Below are 22,188 nucleotides of genomic sequence, written 5' to 3'. Positions count from 1 at the left end.
GTGCAAGAAATTGTAGGCTGGATCAGTAGTTCAACAGCTAAACAGTCATAAAATAGTCATTGTGCATGTTAAATTTCAACTATAAAGCAAATTCTGATTTCTACTTATTCATTGTGACAGTATTACTAAACAGGTGAGGATGGGAATATGTTGTTATACCGTGTGTAGTGAATGTATTGTACTGTGTGTGTGTGGAAACTGTGCTTTAAATTATATTTTCATATGTTTTGTTGGGGACAGAGCACATAAGTTTGAAAGCAACAGAGGTTTGTTTTAGAACTGAAAGCAACTTAACGAATCAGAATTCCTGTCAAGAAAAGCTGCTTATACATGTAAGTGAAATAAAATCTAAAATAAACTGCCTCTGACCCAAAATAAACTTGGCTCTTTATTTTCATTAGCATCCATTATGAAGATCTGTATCAAGTGACTCGGACCTATCCATGCAGTGCCTTGTTGCACCTTCTCAGCCAGTTCTTCGGCAGACTTCAGTTGACACAGAGATTTTATTCCTTAATTTGTTGCTTAGGCTACACTGCTTTTCTGTCACCACTTGGGGCCAAAAACTACTTTTTTTGAGCCACGCTCTAAAAAGACTGTTCATCTTACCAGTGAAGTGACTTCTAGGCTAGTAATACCACAGGGATGTTTTGTTAGTATGGGCTATCTATCTTTAACACTTGTAACACAAATGCCATTGTTGAAGCTACTGGAAGCTAAAACGTAAGTCTTGAGTACTACTGCCTGCCTACCCTAGACTCAAACTTTCTAAATGATTCCAACAATACACAAATTCTCCAAGAAACAATTACAAGCAACATGTTAAACACAGTTCACATACAGTACCCCAAAATGCCACCACACTGCATATTAGGTTAACAGTTTGCTTAAGACAATCTTAAATATTCTGATAACTAAAAAGCAAAATCAAACTGCACTTTAATTCTTAAACATTCATATTTTAAAAGAGGAATACAGTTCAGAAATCTAAGGCCTAGACCAAGAAGAGATGTTACCTTCATGAAAAACAGTCACAAATAAATTTGACAATGAAATTACACATCTCCATGTGTCCTCTTTAATGTTAAGAGTGTACCAAGGAACACACTACTTTGATTTGGGTTTATGTATTACATTTTATCATTTACTGAGAATGTTATTTCAAAGCTATACTTGCATCAGGAAAATGTGAAAAATATTTTTTCATGATTTTATGCCACAAACATTTAACAGATCATATAATATTAAAGAACTACATTGACTTATCTTGTTCCATTTTCCCATTAGATAGAAATACAACTTAAAGATGGCTTAAAAAATAATCATTCAGGTTTTTAAAATCAAAATTAGCAAAATATGCCCTCTATTCCTAAAGCAAACATTTCAAATATAAAAAGGGTATTTGCCATACTGTAAGCATGTGGTCTCACTTTACATGCAGCTCCATTTCTAAAGAGGGTTGTATTTCATGTGCTGAATTATGGAAGCTTCTGTATTCAAAAAATAACTTTGCCAGACTTTATAAATTATTTTTATTATGTAATATTTAGTAGCCATGCTCAATCAACAAGGTCAACATAAACTTGTAAATATTCTAAATATACTCTACATATACTTTTTCAGTGTAGTAACATTAAAATAATCCTTGTTTCCTTTATTCATATGATTTTGCAAACTGGGGAATAAATAAAGATACAAACACAAAAGAATTTTTCTTAAGCAGGTAAGAGTAACAAAGGTTAAAATTATATTTATTGTAAGCCAAAGATTGACCCTGACCCCTAATGGCACCAAACTCAAAGTAGCTCTTGGTCAGAAAAGTTAGAAGGGACATAAAAGTGATACCTTGTGGTCTCCTTAGTGGTCTACTGGAGATTTGTTAACTGCTCAACTGTATCAACTCCATCATAATCTAAGTAACTAATCAAAATTTAAAACATTCTGATCAAAATGGGTCTGCACATGCCTTTCAAACCCCTGCTGGTCGTAGTCAGGAGGGAACTGCTCGCTGCACATTGGGCACACCTTCCAGTGACTTTCCACATGTTCTTCAAATTTGCTCTGATCATAGTTTGGAGGGAACATTAATTCACAGAGGGGACACTTCTTGTGAACATCAAAGCTTGAGGAAATAGAAAAATGAAAGAATTACATATTTCTAATAAATCTGACAATAATAATCTTTACAATATGATACGGTTACATTTATCTAATTAAGCTGATTCACACTAAACAGCTTATCTTGAAAGTCTTCAGTTACTCCAGAAACTTCTTTTTCTGCTTCTAAAGGTTAACTGTTGACGACTGTGTGGACCATTTGTAAAGCTTCTCAATTTAGTTTTGTAATTAGACTGACAAAAATCTTTATTCATTAAAATCCTCTACATCCAATCACTATATGAAATGAGGATTCATGACAGTTCATTTTTTAACTAAACCGCCTTTTATAAAATCATAAAGATTAATACAACTTATTTCAATAGTATTCATTTGGTTTTACAACTGAGTGTTTTTATTAGCACTAGTTCTCAAAGGACTGCGTGCATCAGAATCACCCGGAGGACATGTTAAAACACAAACTGCTGGGTTCCACACCAAGGTTTGGGGTTCAGAAGGTCTGAGGTAGGGCCCTGGTCACAGGCATTTCTAACAAGTTTCCAGGGACCATATTTTGAGAACCACTGGTCTACATACACAAATTCTAAACAAGAAAGAGGGAAAATTACCTGGAATCAAAACAAAAGCCTGTTCCATGACCCCGTAAATGCTGATTTGGAGGATCAGGGGCAGTGGCCACATGTTCATCTTCCTAGGCAAGAAATAATTTTGCAACTTTTGAGAAAAGTAAAAGTAAGTATAAATTCCTTAAGCCAACAATAAAGGAAGATTACACTTTCAAAAATTTTACTTCTATTTCCATTTAATTAGATTTTCACATAAGCATGTTTGAAAGTAAATTTTTATATAATCTTTCATTGTGGACTAAGTCTTCTTACCTTTCGGTGTAAAAGGCAGTGTTTAGTGGGATGGAGAGTATATCACACCTGTATATGTGACTGAAGTAGAGACCCATAGACTTTGCTGAACCTATATGTAGGTGACTTTATGGATCCATACACTGAATGACCGCTTTCATGAAAATCTTAAGACTGTATTATTTTTCCTATTATTTAGTAATAGTTAATTTGCAAGACAGTATCTGTGACAACATACATCCACTGCATGACAGAAATTACAAATAAAGGAAAACTGGTAAAATATACAAAGTCCACGTGTATGTTCATGGGCACACACACACAGGCAAATTCAACTAAAAAACCATGTGAAGGCAAAGCACTGCACCAAACTACAGGCCTCAAAACACTGTTGGGGAAGAATAAAATCCAAATTTAAATATTTGGTTAACAGATTATCAAGGAACCCTCTGAAAAATATGTAAATCTGAGTCTGAATATGAAAGGAAACACTGATTAGATTTCCAGCCCCTCATCCCTGCAGTTACTTCTTATCTGTACATGCCACAACAACAGACTCTCACTTCACATCAGAAGCAGCCACATCATCTGAAGTGTCCATCTGCTGCCCTCCCTCGAGCAGCTGTTAGCTGCTCTCAGGTCCTGACCCAGCAGCACATGAGCAGAGCAGACGCTAACAAAGACCTGATGTTGGGTGGTCACGCTCACCCCAGAGCTGCTAGTCATGTGCTTAGTAGTTAAAACGCAATGGGAAGAGGTAACAAAAAAATGTGTATCTTGTATAATGTGAAGTGAACAGACAAATCCAGTTATCTTAAAACCCAGACTTTTAAAGCTGTAAGTACACTGAGGGAAGATGATATATATAGTACTTGAATCTGCTCAGCTTAATATATATGACAGTAAATTTTGATTCTGTAACACATTACTCTAGCCAGATTTAGGACCCACAAACAATATCTGAAACACTCAATCTGCTTAAACAACTACATATAAAATTCTCTCATTTATATTTGAAATAAAAAAAATTTACTTTCTATTTAAGAAAATAATTGGAAAAGATTAAAAAGTTAAGGCCTTGATATTCTACTTTGAGTATCTACAAAATTCCTGATGACAGATATTTATAGTACAACTTTCTAGGTGCCAAAATATAATGGAACCAAAAACCTCCTTTCCCTGGTTTTTAACAGCTAGTAGCTTAGACCAATTTACTGCTTCCGTGAATCAGGCAACAACAGTTGTTGCTAGTTACAGTGCTATCAGACATATAGTTAACCCTACTTGTAAAATATCTGGAGAAGGGAAAAAACTATTTACATTTTAAGTCTTTGTACTTACTAAGCCATATATAATTTGGTAATGACACTAATATCCTGTTCCTACCACCTATTTCTTAATAAAAGGGGAGAGAGGTTCAAGAGTAGAATTCTAGGAATAAACGTGGAGGTGAAAGGCCTGTACTCTGAAAACTATAAGACACTCATGTGAGAAATTAAAGAAGGTACAAATAAATGGAAATCTATCCCATGCTCATGGGCAGGAAGAATTAATATTGCCAAAATGGCCATCCTGTCCAAAGTAATTTACAGACTTGATGCAATCCCTATCAAAATAACAATGGCATTTTTCAATTATCTTGAGCAAATAATCCTTAAATGCATCTGGAACCACAGAAGACCACAAATAGCCAAAGCAATCCTGACAAAGAAGAACAAAGTTGGGGGCGTGGAGAGGTTACGTTGACTTAAAGCTATACTACAAAGCTACAGTAATCAAAACAGTATGGTACTAGCACAAGAACATTCATAGATTGACAGGTAAGAATAGAGAGCCCAGATATAAACCCACGCATATACAATGGGGAAGAGACACCAGTTACTGGGAAAACTGGACACGTAAAAGAATGAACCTGGATTACTGTCTAACACCTTACACAAAAGTAAACTCAAAATGGATCAAAAACCTAAACATAAGACATAAAACCATAAAGTCCTTAGACAAAAACCTAGGCAAAAATCTCTTGAAGAATTGCATGAGCAATTTTTTCCTGGGCACATCTCCTCAGGTGAGGGAAACAAAATAAAAAATGAACAAGTGTGACTACATCAAACCAAAAAGTTTCTGTACAGCAAAGGACACCCATCAGCAGAACAAAAAGGCATCCTACAGTATGGGAGAATATATTCATAAATGACTCATCTAATAAGGGGTTAACATCCAAAATATATGAAGAACTCTTATGCCTCAACCCCAAAGAAACAAATAACCTGATTTTAAAATGGGTGGAGGACCTGAACATTTTTCCAAAGAAATACAGATGGCCAAGAGGCACATGAAAAGGTGTTCCACATCACTAATCATCAGGGAAATGCAAATCAAAACTACAATGAGGTATCACCTCACACCAGTTAGAATGGCCACTATCCAAACGACAAGAAATAACAAGTACTAGCAAGGATGTGGAGAAAAGGGAACCCTCCTACACAGTGGGAATGTCAGTTGATGCAGCCATGGTGGAAAGCAATATGGAGGTTCCTTGAAAAACTAAAAATAGAAACACTATACAATTTAGTAATTCCACTTCCAGGAATTTACCCAAAGAAAACAAAATCTCTGATTCAAAAAGACATGCACTCCTATGTTTACTGACACATTATTTACAATAGCCAAATATGAAAGCAACCTAAGGGTCCATTACCAATGAATGGATAAAAATGTGGTACATACACACAATGGAATATTATTCAGCCACAAAAAAAAAAATCCTGCCATCTGCAACAACATGGATGGACTTAACGGGAATTAAGCTAAGTGAAATAAGCCAGGCAAAGAAAGACAAAATGATTTCACTTATTTGTGGAATATCAAAACAAAACAAAACAAACAAAATGAACAAAATAGCAGTAGACTCATAGACACTGAAGAAGTGACTGGTGGTTACCATGGGAGAGGGTGTGGGAGATAAAGGGACACAAAAATGCTAATCATAATACAAAGCTAGTCACGGATATAGTAATATAGCATGGAGAAATAGTCAAATGATTCTCTAACACATTCCTGTGTTGACAGATAGTAACTGCACTAGTGGGGCCAAGGGTTTAATAATGAAGGTAACTCTGTTGAATCACTGTATTGTATACTTTAAACCAATATATGATTGTATTATCAATGATACTTCAATTTAAAAAATAAAGTAGAATTCTAGAGGTTATAATGAGACATAACAAGTTCTCATGAAATAAAAGAAGAAATCACCTACTCAGTTCAAAACCAGTAGGTATGTAAGTTCTTTGAGTAGACAATTCAAATAATAGTCTCTTGTGATCCTGACATGCAAAATGACCACATTTTCACTCATGAATATATTTTTCTATTTTATGCATCAAGCTTGGTTAATTAAGTTTCCAAAACCATATTAGATTAAATATAACAAATTATATTGGGAAGTGAGGTTCTTAAGGCAGGCCCACTGTCAGCAACAAAAAATGGCTATTAACAAAAACAGAAAAGCAGGTAAGAATCCAAAACATCCAACATGTATTTCAGCATTGGATCATACAGCTTTACTATACATCTTAAAAAAATGTGAAGACATTGTTTAATGTTGATTTTTACATTAATAAACTTAAGTAATTGAGGTTTATTAGGTATTCTTTAAGAAGGCATAAAATCATGTTTTAGAAAGGTTTCTACCCAGAACTACTAAAATAATCAAATTTCAGCACTCAATGTGTTGACCCAAAACAATTTTGAATAGCAGGTTTTAAAGTATCAGTACCTAGTATTTTAGCTAAAGTGCTAAAATAATCTTGTAAGCAAATTTTATTGGGAATATCACAATGAGATCTACTTAATACCAAATAATTAAATTTTTAAGAAAACATCATTTCCAACAGCATTTTAATCTCCTCAAAGGTCTAAACCATCTTACATTGTTCATCTACCTTTAGACCAGTCAGCACAATACCACAGTTGACCTTTGAATGATGCAGAGGTTAGGGGCACCAATCCCCCACGCAGTTGAAAATCTATGTACAACTTTTGACTCCCCAGAAATTTAACCACTAAAAGCCAACTGATAACTGGAAGCCTTACTAATAACCAACAGTCAATTAACACTGTTTTGTATGTTATATGCATTATGTACTGCCTTCTTATGAAATAAACGAAAGAAAATGTTTTCTAAATTGTCACAAATCTACAAAAAATTTTCCACTATGAATGTATTGAAAAAAATTTGTGTATAAGTGGTTCCATGCAGTTCAACCCTTGTTGTTCAAAGGTCAACTCTACTTCTACTACTACAAATTGGTTTTTAAGCGAAGGAAACAAGCTACTGTAAACTGAAGCTCCATCTGAAATTCCAGTCAAAATCTAGTCTATAATAAAATTCTTGTTTTCTTATCAAAGTATATCTAAAATAGGGTTAATATGGGTTTATCTCTTGGACATTAAAATAAGATTAATCATACTGAATTCAAAATACAATCATGATTGTAAAAATAACGTATGATACAGCAATTGCATTTCTGCATATATATCCAAAAGAATTTAAAGAACTGGAATAGATGTATTTTGAACCTATAGGGTCATAGCAGCATTATTCACAAAAGCCTATGTGAGTATCTTAGCAATGGATGAATGAACAAACTGTGGTGTATACACACAATGGAGTATTATTTAGCCTTAAAAGGAAGGAAATTCTAACAAGTGTTACAACATGGATGAATCTTGAGGACATTATACTAAATAAGTAACAAAAAGACAAATACTGTATGATCCCACTTATAAAAGGTACCTAGAGTAAATCAGATTTATAGAGACAAAGTAGAATGGTGAATTGCCAGGAGCTGGATGGAGAGAGGATACAGTTGCTGTTTAATGAGTACAGAGTTTCTGTTGTGTAAGATGAAAACAGTTTTGGAGACTGGTTTCACAACAATGTGAATGTACATAACACTACAGAACTGTACATTTATAAATGGATAAGATGGTAATGTTATGTGTATTCTACCACAATAAATAAATGCAATCATGATTAAACTAGCAATATAGGAGCTAAGGACTGAGTTATGCCATTTGAATTATTATGATTCCAGACAATGGGACCATACACAATCATTTTCCAAATTGTACTGTGATTCTATCACTGCTAAGAATTACTAATTGAAATATTTACATATCATTCAGGAGTTAGTAATGTATGTCAAGGAAGAAAGGCCCACTGCTTAATAAAACCGTTACTAAATTATTATTACTTTAGTTCAAGAGCTTAAGAAACATTTGCTACGGCCAAGGTCAACAAAAATTTTAAAAAGAGAGTATCAATGACTGGTTAACTCTTATATAAAACTGAAGTATTCATATTTATTCTTATCCCTCAAAACTTTGTACTATTAGGTAAACGTAGTCAATATTCCTCTATTTATGAGATGTGTTTAAGCTCTGACAAACATCCATTTTGAGTAACATTCTCAATGAAGGAATATCACTGAACTATGTAATTTAGAGGTATTACAAAATCAGAAAGCAAATTATTTTGCAAGATCTCTATTACTTTTCAAATGTTACTTTTCTCCATATTCAGAAATTAACTCAGAATGGACTAAAAACCTAAATGTAAGAGCTTGAAGAAAAAACAGGGGCAAATCTTTCTAACTTTGGATTAGGCAATGGTTTCTGTGATATGACAACAAAAGCACAAGCAAAAAACAAAACAGATAAATATGACTCCATCAAGATTAAAGACTTTTTTGACTACAAAGGATACCAAAAAAATTAAAAAGACAACCCACAAAATGGGAGAAAATATTTGCAAATCATGCATCTGACAAGGGACAGTCCATTTAATGAGCAGCCAAAGGATTTGAACAGAAATTTTTTCCAAAGCCAATATACAAATGACCAACTAGCACATGAAAGATGCTCAACATTATTAGCCATCAGAGAAATGGAAATAAAAACCATGATGATATGCCACATTATTAGCCATCAGAGAAATGCAAATAAAAACCATGATGATATGCCACTTCACACCCACTAGGATGGACTATACTCAAAACAATAGACAAGTGTGTGTGAGCATGTGGAGAAACTGGAACCCTTTTACATTGCTAATAGCCAATTAAAACTGTACAACCACTGTAGAAAACAGGCTATTCTTCAAAAGAACAGTTACCATTATGACTCAGCAATTCCACTCCTAGCTATATACCCAAAAGAACTGATAAAAGTATTCAAAAAACTTGTATACAAGTTCACAGCAGTACTACTTACAAACAAAAGATGGAAAAACGCAATGTCATTCAACAGATAAAAGAATGAAATATGGTATATCCATACCATAGAATGTCATCCAGCATTAAAAAGGAATGAAGTATATTTATATTCTTCATGATAAACACATATGCATGCTAAAACATGGATGAACCTTGAAAACATCATGCTAAGTCCAAGTCATATATATGATTTTTTTGTCGATGTCCACAATAGGCAACTCTCCAGAGACAGAAAGTAGTTCCCTGGAGCTCGGGGAATAAAGGTTGGGAGGTAAATGCTAAAGATTACAGGGCTTCTTTTTGCAGTAAAATGTTCTAAAATTTATTGTGGTGACAGCTGCACAACTGTGAATATACTAAAAACCACTAAATTGTATACTTTAAATGGTGAATCTTATGGTATATAAGTTGTATCTCAATAAAGCTGTTAACAAAAATTACTTTTCTAAGATGACCTGAACATTAGTTTATTATGCAAAAAATTTTAAATCAAGCATTTAAATAATCCCTACTGTAAGAAAGGCATTGTGCTAAATAGGATAAAAATAGCAAATTCAGATTAAGAGATGCCAGCCAGAGATACCTTATCAGCTGGAAATAAGTGTATAAAAAAATGAAAACGTAACAGTATAAAATGAATGTAATCCTTTTGATGAAGTCCAGTTTATTTCTGTTGCTATGCTTTTGGTGTCACATCTAAGAAACCACTGCCTAATCCAGTGTCACAAAAGACTTACCCTTTGTTTTCCTTTTAATTCTAGTTTAGCTCTTTTACTTAAGTTCAATTTTTTATATGGCATATGTAAGGTAGATATCCAATTTCATTGTTTTGCATATGGATCTCTAACTGTCCCAGCACCATTTGTTGAAAAGTCTGTTCTTTTCCCATTGAAATGCCTTGGCACTTTTGATAAAAGTAAGTTGATCGTAATTATATACTACTTTTGTAAACAGAAAACGTATCAGTTATATTCAAAACAAAATTTTAAGAGTAAGACATTATGAAAAACAGCAGTTTAAGAAAGGTAAAAAATCAAATAATGCATCATGACAAATTGGAAATGGATCTTGATTCTTTCAAACAGTGGTTCTCAACAATGTTGGAGTCACAGAACCTTTGAGAATTCATAGATCCCTCAGAGAATAAAAGCTAAAAACTCATCAGAAAACACAAAATGCGTATCAATAAAACCTGTTTTCAGCTTGACAGTTCAGTGTTCTTGAGGAAAGCTGCAAACCACACATTAATAAAATGTGTGAGCCTTAGTCTTTCAGAAATAGAGGGGAAGGGAAAGGAGTAAAGCCAGTACAGGTAGAAGGGAAACAGTGAACATGAAAAACAACTGGGAAGTAGAATGTGTGTTAAAGGAAAAGGAAATAATCCAGCCTTGAATGACAGGCTTGGGAAGTTTAGACCAGTGTCATTCAAATTTTATTGAGCATAGGATCACCTAAGGATTTTGTTAAATGTGAACTAATTCTCAGTAGGTATGGAGTGGAGGTGGTGGAGATGCCACAGTTCTGACAAGCTCCCGGGAGATACCAATACTGTTGGTCCACAGATCATATTTTTGAGTAACAAGGGTTTAGACCCATGTTTTCAAAAACTGCAAGAGGCTAAGGCACACAGCAAATTCACAGGGGTACTATGGGATATTTTTAATTTTCTAAGTTAATTATGCCAAAACACTCCACATTTGTCAGATACCACATGAACAACTAAGTTCAAGATAGCTTACAGTTTCAACATTAGACAGTGTTACATTCCTTTCAGTGACATGCTATCTTTGAGAAGCTGGGTTTTGGCAGCCACTGAGATATAAAGTATGCACCTTGTGAAAATCAATGTGAAAGAGGAAATGAAGGTGGCTTGTCTAATCTGATTCTAAGGTTTGAGAAGTCATACAGTCAATTGCCACATATATACCATTAGTAACTGTGGTTATTTAAGTAGGAAATGAGAATATGAATCTTTCTTTCAATTCATATGTACTTTTTTCCATATGGTTACTACATTTGTTAGGATATTAAGTATTTCTTTTGGCCTATGGCAGGAGGGGGACTACAAAAAAATTTACTGAGATGCTAAGGGTACCTAGAATTGAGAAAGTTTGAGAACCTCTGGTTTAGTCTATTTAATAGGTTGACAGGTGGTTAATTAAGTGCACAGCTTCAAAGCTAAACCAATGAGGATCAAATCCTGGCTGTACCCTTACCAGCTGTGTGATCTGAAAAAAGGCAATTAAACTTAAGTTTCCTCCATTATAAAAAGAGACAGTAGTCCCAACCTTATAGGACTGCTATGAAGAACAAATGAGTTAATGTATTTAAAGGGCTAAGCATTAGCTGGCAAACAGAGCTATAGAAATGTTTGTCACTATCACAGTCATCATAATTATGATGTTAGAGTTACTATTATTCCACTCATTAGGTAAAAGGGAGTCAATAAAGGCTTTTGATCTGATAGTAGACCACTATCAGTTTCCGATGCAGAAGGGAAGAGATGTGGCAGGTATATGACTACAGCAGGCTACCTCAACCATGACTCAAAGGTGCTGAGTCCTGTGGCTGTTAATCATTGCCAGGGTAGAGAAACAAAGAAAAGGAACAGGTCAACTTATAACTGCTTCCTGTATTCTAACTAAAATTACTTACTAAAATACTTCATATGCAAGTAGTTTTTGTTTTTGTAATGACAAGATCTTTTTTAACAAAAGGTCTGAATATAAAAACTGTCTAATGTGAAAAGTCTTCTGATTGCAAAATACAATCACCTAAGGTGTGCCTTTTAAGAACCCTTCCATCTCATTACCAAATCTAAGCATGTCAGCAAATGAGCACAAGACTCTAACACTGCTTCTCATAGATTTGCAGGAGGGCAAAGCACACAGATCAGAAAGAACATTCTGCTAATTAAACTGAAGCAGATGACTACGAAAGAGAAGGGCTTGTCACAAGTAACATCTGTGCCAAGAATGATCAGATTAAATATGCAAAATGTAAAGTAAAGGTGTAAAAAAGCAGTAAGATTATACTCTAGACCTTAAATAGGCTACAAAAGTTTTGACAGTTTTCCTAATTATTCCCAGTAATGGACATAGGAGGCCAAAAGGCAGGAGGGATAAATACATTTTTCTCCATTATGGGTGTTGAGCAGAAGGGCTAAAATCATGCCTGTCTGAACACTGATCAGTTTCTACAAAGGTTAATAGCAATTAAATGCAGCAAACTAGATTAAATGAGAAACAGGTCATGATACTGCTGTACTTCCAAAGAGCACGATAAAGCATTTCTTTTAAATTCATCTTAATGCACAGGAAATCCAAAAAAGAGCTATGAAGAAAAGAATATTTATTAAATGTTGAAATCTCAGAAATAATGACATGCAACACAAACTAACTCAGTTATCAGTACTGTGTCGCTGAGAGACTATACTAACAATGTCTAAAAGAGCATTTTCTGAAAAAGAAAACTATGACACACTTCTTTAGCTAAAGAGTCCACCTTAAAATTTAAAGTGGGATACAAATACTAAAATGAAAAGATGTACACTAAAGCATAGTAGTATCATTAACACTGCCTCTTCTAGCCTAGTATACCTACAATAAAAAGAATACTAAATTTCTCAGTAAGTGATAAATTAAGGTTAAACTATCTGTGACTACAGTTAATAATAATGTGTATTTGAAAGCTGTTGAGAAAGTAGATTTCAAAAGTTCACATCACAAGGGAAAAAAAACTATGTGATGACAGTAGTTAACCTAAACTTGTAATCATTTTGCCATGTATACAAATACTGAATCATTATGTTGTATACAGGAGAACTAGTATGTTATGTGTCAGTTACATCTCAGTAAAAAACTTTTTAAAAGGTTAAACTACCTGGTAACTACAATATCCTAAATTCAATCACAGAACTTATTTAATCTTTTACTTTAGCATAAATCCTAAAGTTTAAGTCTGAAGCATATAAATAGTTGATTTTTCAAATTTAAATATAAGCAAGTTTTTCCAAAAATCAAGCAAGCAATTTTATGTACTAACAAGCACACACACTCTTTTCACACACACCACTCTACACAGGACAAAAAATAGAAGGGACAGGCTCAGAAAATGGAGAGGCAATTTACTTTACTATCCTCGGGGTCTTCTAAACCATCAGGCCGACTAAGGTTTCGAGCAGGCTGGCTGCAGACAACATTATCCTCCACTCCCCAAGAGGGTGCTCTCACAGGTGGCCTTTGGATTTCATCTGAGTAAAATGCACCATCTGCTCCATCTGAAAAATTTTGGAAGGATAGGGTGAAACCTGGTACTAAAATTAGAATCTCTGTGTATAGCTATGATGAACAAGATACAAAGAATCATACTGGTACACACAAAAAATAATGTCTTTATTTTTAACCCAAAAGATTTTTGAAAATAACTATGTAATAAGCAAATACACTACTCATTCAAGCCGCAGCACTTCTAGGTGAAGCCAGTTAGTGTTAAACATTAAAACTGCTCATTGTAAGATAATGTTTCCATTAGAGTTGATTTTACGAGCAGTTCTCTTAATCCCATGTAGATAAAAAAAGAAAACTCCATATTCAGCTAGTTCCAAATCAAAATATTTTAATAACCTCTTGTTTCCTGTGTTGCATAAGGATTCCCATACTGCAGAAATGGTGGTGTATTTGGTACTGCTGGAACGTGACCATTTTCCTCCGAGCACGTGCTGAGACACTGTGAGTTCTTCTGATGACTCTGGGAATTCTGACCTTCCATTTTCTTTCCTGCTTGATTTTCTAGATTCCTATTAAATTCCTAAAATTAACAAAAACAAAGGTGAATAAGCAATCAAATATTTTATAATGAGGACAGTGTTAAACAATTAGCCAAAATAAAACAATAAAATTACTTTCCTATTATATTTAAAGTATACAGTTGGAAATACTGCCTCTCAACTTCTCATAAATGCCCATTCCACGTAAAACAAAACCAGAAAGCAAGATAAAGCCCAGTGTATTTTCAAATTTATTTGTGTCAAGAAAGTACCCTTTTTATAGAGCTAAATGAGAGGAAACTGAATCTCTCACAACTTAGCTATTAATAAAAGTCAAAAGACAAAACAAGCCAGACTGCTTCCCTAGTAAAGTCTGTAAAATATTTAAGAAAATTATTTTTTTAAATACTATATATAATATAAACTCTTTCAAAAACTAGAGGAAGAAACACCTCTCAACTTACTTTATAAGGGCAGTATTCTCCTGACACAAAAACCAAACAATAACATCATAGAAAAAGTGCAGACCTCATCCCCTATGAATACTGGTGCAAAAATCCTAACTTATTAAGAAATCAAATACAACAATATTAAAAAATAATACATCATGACCAAGTGGATTTTATCAGAAAAAAAGCAAATTTAGTTTAACATTCAAAATTCAATATAATTCAACATGTTCAGAGACTTAAGGAAAGAAAATATATGATCATTTCAACAAAATGAAGAAACATTATGCAAGATTCAAAAGACATTTATGATTTATGTTTTTAATCTCAGGAAACTAGAAATAAAAAGGCATCTACAAAAACCTATAGTGAACCTTAATGGTGAAAAGCTAAATGATTCTACCTAAGACCGATAATAAGGCCAAAATAGCTGCTCTCACAACTTCTATTCAACAATGTACTAGAGATTCTCAACAGTGGATTATGGGAAGATTAAGACAGGCAAACTGGAAAGGATGAAGTAAAACTTTTACTCACAGATGATTTGATCATATATATATATATAAAATAATAAGAATCTATTAAAACTAGGAGAATGAGTGAATTTAGTAAGGTTGCAACAGACAAGGTCAATATGTAAAATCCATTGTATCTCTACATACTAGCAACACACAATTGAAAAACAAAATTTTAAAATATTCCATTTAATAGCATCCATAAAGTTAAATACTTAGGAATAAATTTATCAAAAAATGTGCAAGCCCTATACATCAAAAACAACAAATATTGAGAGAAATATGTCACATTTGTGGACTGGAAAACTTACTATTTTTATTCTATAAATACCCTACCAAATTGATCTATAGATTCAGTACAATCCCAATCAAAATCCCCACAAACTTTTGTATAAACGTCAAGCTGTGTCTAAAATGTAGACAGAAATACAGTGGTGGTTTTCAAAAAGCAGAACATTGGAAGATTTATACAACCTAATTTCAAGACTTATTATAAAGCTATATAATCAAGAGTATACAGTATTGGCATAAGGAAAAAAAGGCAAAAGGATACAGATCAAGGATTGGATCCTTTTTTCCATAAAGGGACTGATCATAGACATCTTCAGATTTCTAAGACACATAGTCTTTGTCACAACTACTCAAATCTGCCTCTGCTGTTGCAGCTGTACATAATACCTAAATGAATGGGCATGACCACATGCTAATAAAACATTATTTATGAAAACAGGCCATGAGCTGTATTTGGCTCATAGGCCTTACTTTGCTGACACCTGATGTAAATCAATAAACAGAAGACAAAGTCCAAAAATACACCATATTCATTACTATAGTCAATTTCAACAAAGATGCAGAAATAACTCAATGGAAAAAAAAGGATGTTTTTTTAAACATATGATGCTAAAAAAACTGCTTATCAGTATATAATAAACTTTTGACTATCATACACAAAAAAATAATTTTAAATAGGTCATAAATCTAAGCTAAGAGCTAAAACTACAAATCTACCAAAATAAAAAATGAGAGAAAATCTTTGTAACCTTGGGTTAGGCAAAAATTTCTTAAGATACAAATATAGTATAAGCCATTAAGAAAAATAATACTATACTGGACTACTTCAAGATCAGAAGCTTTGCTCTCAAGAGCAAATGAAGACAAGCCACAGACTGGGTGAAAATATTTCCAAAATATAGGACAAAGGAATTGTATTTGGAACAACAGAAGACTCTTAAAACCAAATACAATAAAAAAAGATAACCCAATAAAAAAAATAGGTAAAAGATCTGAATAGACACTTCACAAAAGAATACATACAAATAGGCAATTAGCACCCAAAAAAGATGCTCGGCATCATTAATCATCAGGGAAATTAAAACTAAAACTACAATAAGATAAACTATATACCAAATACCATCAGTTGGTAAAAGAGTTAATGTCCATCAATTAGTGAATGGATAAATTCTGCAGGACTGCATTTATATGAAATGCTAGAAAAGGTAAAACTATATAGTGACAAAGTATATTAATGGTTATCTGGAACTGGGGGTGGCTGGAGGAGTTGACTGCAAATGAGCATGAGCATGAGGGAACTTTGTGCAGTAATGGAAACATTGTATGGTTTAAATGTAATGGTAGTTACAGAACTATATATATTTTCCAAAATTAAATTGCAGTTAAAATGGGCGAATTTTAGTACATGTAAATTTTACCTCAACAGAGCTGTTAAAACAAAATAAACCAAAATATTAACAAAGGATATAAGGATAAAAAATTTCATCTGTGAAGTAAAATTCAGCTAGTTTTGCTGACTGTCATCCCTTGCCTTGGGAGTAGAGATAAGTCTTCATGTTAACAATTTAATATCTACATAAAATGGAATAAGTAACCTTAGAATGGAAATGAGAGCAAAACTGGTACATGAAAAATGAAAGTCAATTTAGGCTTGAGAATAGAGATGGGAATTAAAAGTTCCTCTCACGCATGTGAAAAGAGGAGAGAAGTCATGTTAAGCAACAACAGTGCAGTGCTGGGAAGTGAATTACATGGCAGAGCACAGGAGGCATGTTAAGAATAGGAGAAATGTAGCTAAAAAGACAAGTTGGAAGTCACTGTGCCAAATCTATGTCATACAGTTTACTAGAATGGACTTACTGTTCTTAAACAAAACAACATGGTAAAATGGTCCTTAATAAGGTTATTCTGGGGGGTAGGGAAGGCAAAATGACTTAGGAGCCTGGAATCAGACTGACCTGGATTTACTCATGAGCTTCACTAATAACCCCTAAAGAACTTATTTTCTCCAGGCCTCAGAGGACTATTGAGAAATAAAAGGAGTGTTCAGAACACAGCAGGCCCATGAAGCTTCTCCTTCATCTCCTGCTATGACTCAAAAACCCCAGATATGCTTCTACAATAATTCAGGATTGTGAAAGTGGCAATGTGAATAGAGAAAAAGGGAGAGAGTTAATGCAAAAAATATTTCAAAGATGATTCAAGAAAAAAGAAAAAGGGCATGAAAGCAGCAAGAGTTAGAGATGATAAACTACTTCTACAGAAGTTTAGGTAAAATGGAGTCAAGGGTCATCAAAAGATTCGTTCATGTATTGGTACAGTCAAGCAACTTCATAAGAGTTCCAATCTAATAAAAAGTTTATTCTAAGTTAATTCTCTCTCCTCTAACATCAAAGATGCAATAAATCCTCTGCAAACAGGACTCAGGGTAACAAAAGGACCAGTAATAAGCAGTCTAATTCCTCACAGAAAAACTGGAGGCAGGGTAAACAGAATACTAGGATACAGACAACATAGTTATGGTTAGGTTGTTCGGTAAATCAGAAGACTGAACTCTCGACATAGGGAAGACTCTTAGATTTGTATTCAGTATGCACCCTAAAGGGTCGATGTTCAGAATCCAGGAGATCCATGAACTCAGATGGGAAAAACATTCACATCTTTCAATACCTTCTAAATGAAATTAAGCATTTTCTTCAATCATGAATGTAGACAGACGAACACCACAGCCATAGTGGCAGCACCTTTGTCACCTCAGAAATCACTGATATATTCACTTCATATTAGTCATCACAGCCATCTCAAAACAGCCTTTTTACATTCATCACTCCTTTGAAATTATAGTATTTAATACATGTTAAGTCTTATTTAACATTTTAATAAATAAACATATACTACTGTAACATATCACAATGTTTTAATATTTTGATAACTATTTCTTATAATTGGCTTCCTTTGTGATTCTGTATATTTTACTTCATTCATGTAAAAATTTTCTGAAAACAGATTCACCAGACTGTCAAAAGGTCCTTGAAACAAAAATGGTCACAAACCCCTGGGAGAGCACTCCCCCTACCTTCAAAGACATGCATGATAAGAATGTGGCTATCTTACCCGAACGAAACCAATATTAACTGCTAATTATAATTCTCCTACAATAAAAAGCTTCTACAATATAAGAAATATATTTTTAAGAGTCCTCTTTTATGATGTCAGTTCCAGGGCACGAAAGTTTGTTTAGCCAGTTTGCCTTTGCTAGAGTGCCTATATCTTTTTTCTTCAGGGCCTCCAAAATGGCTCACAATAGCCTTGTTTTTACAAATTAAACAAGGGTGTTTCTGGCACTCCAACTGTTAAATAGAGGGAATAATATATTCCTCTTATCTACCACATGTGATGCTGTGAGAGTAAAGGAGAACAGACATTAAATGTTTTGAATTACTTACAACTCTGTGAACAAGCTGTTCAAGGTATTAGAGAATTCTCATAATCTTTATCCTTTTATCACTTCCAGACAGCCTCTAGAAGTTATAGCAAAAAAGGTAAACAAATGGTAGTCCATTAAGACTTTTCTAAGATCAACTCTTTGGAGCCATGATTATTTAATTATCATGCTATTGTTACAGCACTTCATTAGAGATATGTTCCATTAATCATTTATATGTGTGTGTGCATGTGTGTGCACACATAATCACTTTTCCATTCTCAGATGGAAAGCAGATCATCTAGAACTATGAAATGATTCATAAAATATATGAGTCAAGTATCTGATGTTAAAGAACATTTTGAAATAGTTTTAATTTTTTTTACTTTTCAATTTTAATTTTTTTCTGGCAATAGTTGATAAGTATTTCCCACAATCCTTTTATTATTTGCCATTTTGCTTTCCCTTTATTTTCTTTACTGTCCCCTTTTTAAATTTCTAGTGAGGATCTTATGCAGAATATCTGAAATAGCATAAAGATATTAAAATGATTGATAATTCTAAATAGTACTTCTTAAATGACATGAAAAAAGATACTTTAAGCTAGTAAGTTTCTAAGTAAATTTAGTATGGTGGGGTTTTAATCCTAAGAGATATACTAAATTACTTTATCCTACTAAAAATTGTTTTTTAAATATAAACATTTTACAATACTCAGGAGCTAGTTATTTTTAAAAGCAAAAAAGCTTTTAGTCACACATATATGTTCAATAATTTACTGAGTATCTACTATGTTTATTCTAAGTCAATACTCTAAGTTGCCGGCACTGTTCTGGGTACTAAGAATTTAGGAATAATCAAAACAGACAAAAATTCCTGCCCATATAGGGCCTGAGACAAGAAAGCAATTAACTGGTGAGTTGTGAGACTGAGTGACTAGAATAGTTCTCAAAGTGTGGTCCCAGACCAGCAGCACCAGGAATTTGCTAGAAATGCACATCTCTAGCCCCAGTACAAACCTACTAAAGCAGAAACTCTGGGAATGGAACCCAGGTATCTGAGACAGACTCTACAATAGAGGGCAGTGAAACAGGCAATTGTGGCTTAAGATAGGTCTAAAAAGGAGGCAAGTCATATTAGCGGTTATGTTAAGAATTTTGGCTTTTATCCTAAGCATACAGAAGGGCCACTAAGGAGCTTTAATTAAGGTTAATGATCAGCTTTCCATTTTTAAATGTTAGCCTACCTGTGGTTTAAATAACCTTTTACCTGAGTGGACAGTACCAGAGTGGAGTGACCTCTGCTTCTGACGATAGCAGAGGAGAAAGTGTGTCCCTCAGCCCAACAATCCTCAGGGAACTGAATCCTGACAAAAATCACTTCATTGAGCTTGAAGGTAGATCTATACCCATGAGATGTCTGAGCCCCATTTGATAACCTGTTTGCAGTTGTGAGAGGTCTAAAGTAGAGGACCAAATTAAGTGACACCCAAATTTCTGACTCACAGAAACTGAGATAACAAATGTTGTTTTAAACCATTAAGTATTTGGTAATTTGTTACACAGCACAATTAATACAGTCACTATATTGTTTTCTGTGTGTAATTTCAGCCATTTATACCACAAAATGTACAAATGGTCATTGTAATTATTTCAGGACTACCTTTCACTGTTATGTATGAAATTTCAAAATAAATTATATGAAACATTTTATATATGCATAAACTTTAAAACATGTGAAATGAACTAGTATATAAATTATATGTATAAATTATATGTATTTATATATGAAATATATTTTTAATAAGTGTAAAATATATAAAAACAAAGTATCTTGATTGCTTCTCTCTAGCATTGGTAGCTAATATCTTTAAGTACACTTAGAGCTATGTTTCATATTAATAAAAATGAAAGTAAATCCATATTTCAAAAAGTTGTCTTTAAGCATTTGGAATATATTTACATATATATTTTTTGTCAACTTGTCACATCTAATTAGATCATTACTGTTTTAACTTTGGGAAACACCTAAAGAAGATTCATACCAGGAATAAAAAATCATTCTCTTACTCTTCATTTGTGCTCCTAATGTTTTAATTTTATCTTTAATTCACTATTTTATTTGCAGGAATACTTTAACCCACTTGCCATTTTGTGTTACTAATTCACTGAAAGGAACAGAGAGGGAGACAAGGAGGGAAGGGGAATGGGGAAGAGCAGAGAGAAGGGAGAACACAATGCCAGCCTGCGGGCAAAAAAAAAAAAAATTGGGAACATCTTGAATTCTGTACTTATTATAAGGTTTCCTTCACATAGTGATATAGCTCTAGCAATTCTAAAACTGCTTTATGGGGATTACTGGTTTTAGCAAATGTTGATATTGCTGGGCAACAGTATTCTCACTGTGGAGGGAGTATACAAACAGGAAATGAGGAAGGCAAAGAAAAACCCTGTGGAGTTGGACTACAAGCATAGTATCTAAAATATAAATGTTACCTAGCTCTTTCCACTGAAAGCATCAGTAATAATGAACACATCTAGGTTCTATATTTTGTTTTCTAAATACCATTTCCCAGCTAATAAGCAATCAGAACTTCTTGGAAAAAGAAATGATTGCTGAATTGGACAGGAGCTTTTTTTATTTAAAAAAAAAAAAGGCCAGTTTCAAAGATGAGGTAAGAAAGGTACAAGATGAGCCAGAATATCCTGCAGTACTAGAAAGAAATTAAGGGCTCAGAAAGTTAACATCATCCTTTTGATACTAGGGCACATCAGGAACCAGATTGAAGGTGCTCCCACTGACCAAATCTGGAACTGTGTGAACATCAAATTAAGAACAGTAACAAATTCTAACCCACTCACTAAAGAGTTCATACTTACGACTCTCAGGTAAGAAAGATGCAAAAATGGAGAGAGAGAGACAAAGAGAAAGACAGATGGACACAGGCACTCAAATATAAGTTTAAAATTACAAACACTGTAATATAAAAAATCTATTTGGTCTTTGTCCCTGGTTCCTAGCACATTACCTCCTAAAATTCAGAATTTTCTAAATAATAGGAATATCTTTGTCATTCATAGCAAGCTCTTTTAGAACATACTAAAATTTATGCTAACAAGGTGACTCCTGGTAGGCCCTCAGATAGTTTCAAGGGAGTGGGGCTGGCCACCAGAAAGATCAAGCACGTGATTACAGAACTGGAAATTTTAGCACCTCCCCCCAGGGATGGGAGGGAAGGTAACAATTGAGTTTAACTCACTTGGCCAATGATTTAACCAATCAAGCCTATGTACTGAACCCCAAATTAAAAACTCTCTAACAAGGTTTGGGAACACATCAATGTGCTAGGATGTTGTGCCTGCAGAGGGCATGGAAGCTCTGTGGCACCTCTACCTTGATCTATGCATCTCTTCTTTTTGGCTCTTCCTGAGTTGTACCCTTGACACTAAAACTTTATACTGTGCTTTATAATAGTACATAATCGT

The 22,188-nt window shown here is 33.8% G+C and overlaps 1 protein-coding gene across 2 annotated transcripts in view; it reads right to left on the bottom strand.

Moving 5' to 3' along the window:
• Window positions 1-1,064: 1,064 nt before the first annotated feature.
• Window positions 1,065-22,188, bottom strand: part of TAX1BP1 (Tax1 binding protein 1) — an 88,430-nt gene continuing 67,306 nt past the window's right edge. For both annotated transcript variants that reach the window (XM_036897479.2, XM_036897480.2), the window contains 4 exons: window positions 13,882-14,065; window positions 13,387-13,535; window positions 2,727-2,809; window positions 1,065-2,122 (listed from right to left, as the gene is read on the bottom strand). In XM_036897479.2, coding sequence (XP_036753374.2) covers window positions 1,921-2,122; window positions 2,727-2,809; window positions 13,387-13,535; window positions 13,882-14,065 — 618 coding nt within the window. In that variant the 3' untranslated portion in view covers window positions 1,065-1,920. The remainder of the gene's footprint in view (window positions 2,123-2,726; window positions 2,810-13,386; window positions 13,536-13,881; window positions 14,066-22,188) is intronic.

The sequence above is a fragment of the Manis pentadactyla genome, chromosome 7 (genome assembly GCF_030020395.1).
Source record: "Manis pentadactyla isolate mManPen7 chromosome 7, mManPen7.hap1, whole genome shotgun sequence".
Lineage (NCBI taxonomy): Eukaryota > Metazoa > Chordata > Mammalia > Pholidota > Manidae > Manis > Manis pentadactyla.
This window is presented reverse-complemented; position numbering and strand designations above follow the sequence as displayed.